Raw genomic sequence first — 4,119 nt, 5'->3', positions numbered from 1 at the left:
TCCAACGGAGAACTGCTCTCTCGCCAAAGCCCCCAGACTCCAGTGACAAAAACATGAATTTGACCCCGCAGGGTTAGTTTTTTGAGTTATTAATAAACCGTTGAGGCGGCGGTAGAGCAGTAACCCCTGTGTTCTGCTAGGTAAAGGAGGCTTTGGCTTCAGTCATTAAACACAGACTGTATAGCTGTCTACACTGGTGACGATATTCTAAATATAGCGTATGCTTCAACTGATATCGATTGTTTAGGTGTCTAAAGTTTTGTTAATTGATTTGTCTGTTTTTACCAAACTGGCGGCGTGCCAACCGCCATCTACTGTCGGTAATACGCTGATTATGGAGAAGTGCATCAAAACTCCCAAACGATGCCCTTTAAAGGGTCGTTTTACCCAAATTAGCCCTCTAATGGGGGCTGCTGATAGATTGGGTTTTGTGATATTTCAATGGCGGTGAGAGGAATTAATCGTTGAGCTGCTTGAATGGGAAATCTAAGAGGAAACCACAGGCTTCATAGCCACTACTCACTTTCTCATGTATGTCTTTAATTCTGTCTTTTATTTGTGAATTGTGTGAATTTTCTGTCTTCCATACACACTGAAGCCATAAGATGAGAATAGAGAGAGGCCTTCTCCTTCGCCTCCTGACGTCGGCGTGTCTCTTTGATTAATTGTGGCCTGTTTGACTTCACAAGAGCAGAAAATAGCTGCTGTCTCCGCTGGACCTGTATAATTAAAAGTAGAACAGGAAGTCTCAGGAAGACTCTTATTTAATGGCTTGTGTTTATTTCAAGGAGTTAAATCGTCATTCAGGAGGGTATAGATCATTAAAAAAACACCCAATTCTTTACTGTTAATCACACATTTTAATGAATAAACTCATGAGAGCTACGTAGGAACCAAACACTTTGTATAAGAAGTGGACGTAGAGACTTGAAGCTAGAGATTGAGACAATAAACTCATGTTTACAATGTTTACTGAGGGAATAAATCAAGAGAGAAGTAGAGTCATTTTAGACTAGACTTCTATACGACCAGAGGAGTCGCCCCCTGGTGGACACTAGAGACAATGCAGCTTGAAGACACTTCCACGTTGACTTCACTTCTCAGTTCCGGTAAAGCCCTTGGTAGGAACCAATGCGCTTTAACCAGTTCTCAGTGTTCAGCTTCCATACACACACATAAACTTTTATTTTCACATAAGCACCACACTGTTCGCAGGTTTCACCTTTCCTGCGAACATTGATCGTCCTCCTCCTCTTCCTCCCGGTCGTTCCATTTAGGAAGTTGTTCCCGGGATTGATTCATATTCTCCGCCGGGGGTAAGCCGCCGCTCTCAATTTTGTATGGAAGAACGCATTCCGAGCGCAGATCGAACCGGCGACTCAGCAGCCACGGAGACGTTCCGGGTCGCAGCGTGTCACAGGATTGACACTCGCAGATCAGACGATACGCATCTTTATCGCATTCACATCCAAGGGTGGACAAACGAGGAGAGAATGAAGGATAGGAATGCAAAAATCTATTAATGTTTGTTCTATAAATGTTTGTTAAATTGTGATTTTTTTTCCTGTTCAATTAGTTTAAAGGTGCTAGATTCCAAATTGACAACATGGCGACTGCTGAGCCAGCAGCTAGCAGCTAGCGGCAAACAGCAACCAACAACAGCAACAGTGCTAACGGAGCTAACAGAGCTAACGGAGCTAACGGAGTTAGCAGAGCTAACGGAGCTAAAGGAGCTAACGGAGTTAACGGATCTAACGGAGCTAACGAAGCTAACGGAGTTAACGGAGCTAACAGAGCTCACGGAGCTAACCTGAGAGGGAACAGGAGCGTGTGGGCGTTGCGCTTCCAGAACCCCTCCGTCGGTCGTGACGCAACATTAGCACCTTTAAGGCAATTTGATTATGAAAACTCACCATGTGAGCACAATTTAAACTAAGGGGGCGGGGCATTACCATTCGGAACTAGTTGTTACGATGTGACGTCTGATGTATATTCAAATAACATCAATCAACTGCAAGATGATGCTTTTACAGTAAATAATGATATTCCTTGTCCCCAGAGGATCAACGTTCATGTTTTTTCACACATAATCTCACCGGCAGATTTCCGCGCCGAGCGCTTTTATTCTTCCAAGGCGATCGTCCGTTTTTTAATTTGAACAACCCCGTGGTCTTTCATCTGGTGCCCCCCCCCCCCCCCTCCCCCCTCAGGTCACCTTTAACCTCTTCAGCCCTGCAATCAATGCAGCTCACAGAGCAGCGCTCACTGCCGCATCGTCATCGTGGAGAAACAGATATGGAATGCGGCCCAGAACGTGGCGACGAGCTCGTCCAACTTCAGAAATGTTGAATTTAGCGGTTGATCGATGTTGTGTGATGTTTGTGGCGCTGCATTGAGCCCACGTGACGAACTGTGGCAGTGTGTGATATTTCTCTCCTTCTGTCTGTCACAACACGTTACATCAGCCTCCATCACTGAGTCAGCAGAATGATTCATCATGGCCTCAGTGTGACATTTCTGAAAGACAGACTTGTGAGAAAAACATTTCTATTCTAGGACTGTGTGTGTGTGTGTGTGTGTGTGTGTGTGTGTGTGTGTGTGTGTGTGTGTGTGTGTGTGTGTGTGTGTAGATTGGCGGAAACAATTATCAAATGACTACAAAGAACTGATATCAAACAGAGAAAATAAAAAGAATAAGAGCTCATGATGTCGTATTACAGTTCCTAATAAAATCACAAAATCACAAAACACAACTAGCAATGGTGGGAATGAATGGGAACCAACAACAAGGCAATACACTAAATAAACTAAATAAACTAAAAATAACCCCAACCTGTTTCTATGAAAAAAAAAACAATTTAAGATCCATAAAGATCTGTTAATAACACAATGTTTAAGGTGAAATAAAAGAGTCTTTTGATCACGTGTCCAGCCATTTAAAAGTTATTTCTATAAACCCTATCATGAATGAACAGGAGGCAGTTCCTCTCCTCTCTCGCGTCCTCCGGTTGGTGCGTTTCCACCGGTGGCCGCTAGATGTCGCTGCTTCTCTGTGACTGTGGGACTGTTGTCTGTAGACTCACTGACGCTGACAGGAGGGCTCTGCCTGCAGCGTGGTTGGCCTAGCGAGTTGTTTTTGCACGTGCGCGCACACACACACACACACACACACACACACACACACACACACACACAGTCATAGACTAATACCACTGTTTGACAGTGTGGTATTAGTACTTTTACCTGTTTCACAGTGTGGTATTAGTACTTGTACTTGTTTGACAGTGTGGTATTAGTACTTGTACTAGTTTCACAGTGTGGTATTGTTTCAAAACAGCAAAAAAAAAAAAAAAAAAATCAATACACCAAACCCAGTCTATTCCTACCATCCAGCACCCATTTATAAACACACAAACAATGTATTTTAATGAATAAAATATGTATATTTACGATGAATAATGAGACAATAATATGTTAAATTAAGGGGAAACTTTAGGGAGCAATAAAACCAGCTGATCATGTGAACTTAATCTCAGCTATAGTCATAACTGAGATTAAGTTCACGATGTCGGATAGTCGGTGTACAGTAAATGCTGCTGCCGCGTGGAGACGCACAGTTTAACCGTGGAACCACCACGCGCCGCACGTTTCTGCGGGACGCATCGCGAGGTGCGGAGCACGAGCCGCCCCGTCTCCCACGCGGAGGGAGAGAGAGAGCGAGAGAGAGAGATACAGGAAACGCGGAGGACGGACCTCCCTCTTTCTGCCCGCTGGCTGTAGTGGGCTGGTCCGCCCCGGAGGAGAACTCCGGCAACAAGGCTGCGACGAGGGCGGAGCTGGAGGGCCTTGGTGCTTGTCACCAAAAAATAAAAAGAGAGAGAGATACGTTTAATTTTAACTAGCCGCAAAACACTGCGAACTACCGCACGGAATCCACGCGGAGCTTGAACCGCGACGACGAGAAAAAAAGGGGGGGGGGGCGCGTCCGTTCGGCCGACTCGAGGAGACAGCGGGATGCCGGTGAAAGGCGGAGGAAGGCTGGCCTCTTACCCGAGCAAGGGCGACAATGTCGGAGTAAGTAAGCTGGCGCTGTGTGTGTGTGTGTGTGTGTGTGTGTGT

The 4,119-nt window shown here is 45.4% G+C and overlaps 1 protein-coding gene across 1 annotated transcript in view; it reads left to right on the top strand.

Moving 5' to 3' along the window:
* The first annotated feature begins 3,716 nt into the window (after positions 1–3,716).
* The window catches only part of tjp2b (tight junction protein 2b (zona occludens 2)), a 52,220-nt gene continuing 51,817 nt past the window's right edge, over positions 3,717–4,119 (top strand). The window contains exon 1 of the mRNA XM_068704243.1: positions 3,717–4,074. Coding sequence (XP_068560344.1) covers positions 4,015–4,074 — 60 coding nt within the window. The 5' untranslated portion in view covers positions 3,717–4,014. The remainder of the gene's footprint in view (positions 4,075–4,119) is intronic.

This window comes from Cebidichthys violaceus, unplaced genomic scaffold (assembly GCF_023349555.1).
Source record: "Cebidichthys violaceus isolate CVI_PGR_0920_01 unplaced genomic scaffold, fCebVio1.0.p SCAF_9, whole genome shotgun sequence".
Lineage (NCBI taxonomy): Eukaryota > Metazoa > Chordata > Actinopteri > Perciformes > Stichaeidae > Cebidichthys > Cebidichthys violaceus.
This window is presented reverse-complemented; position numbering and strand designations above follow the sequence as displayed.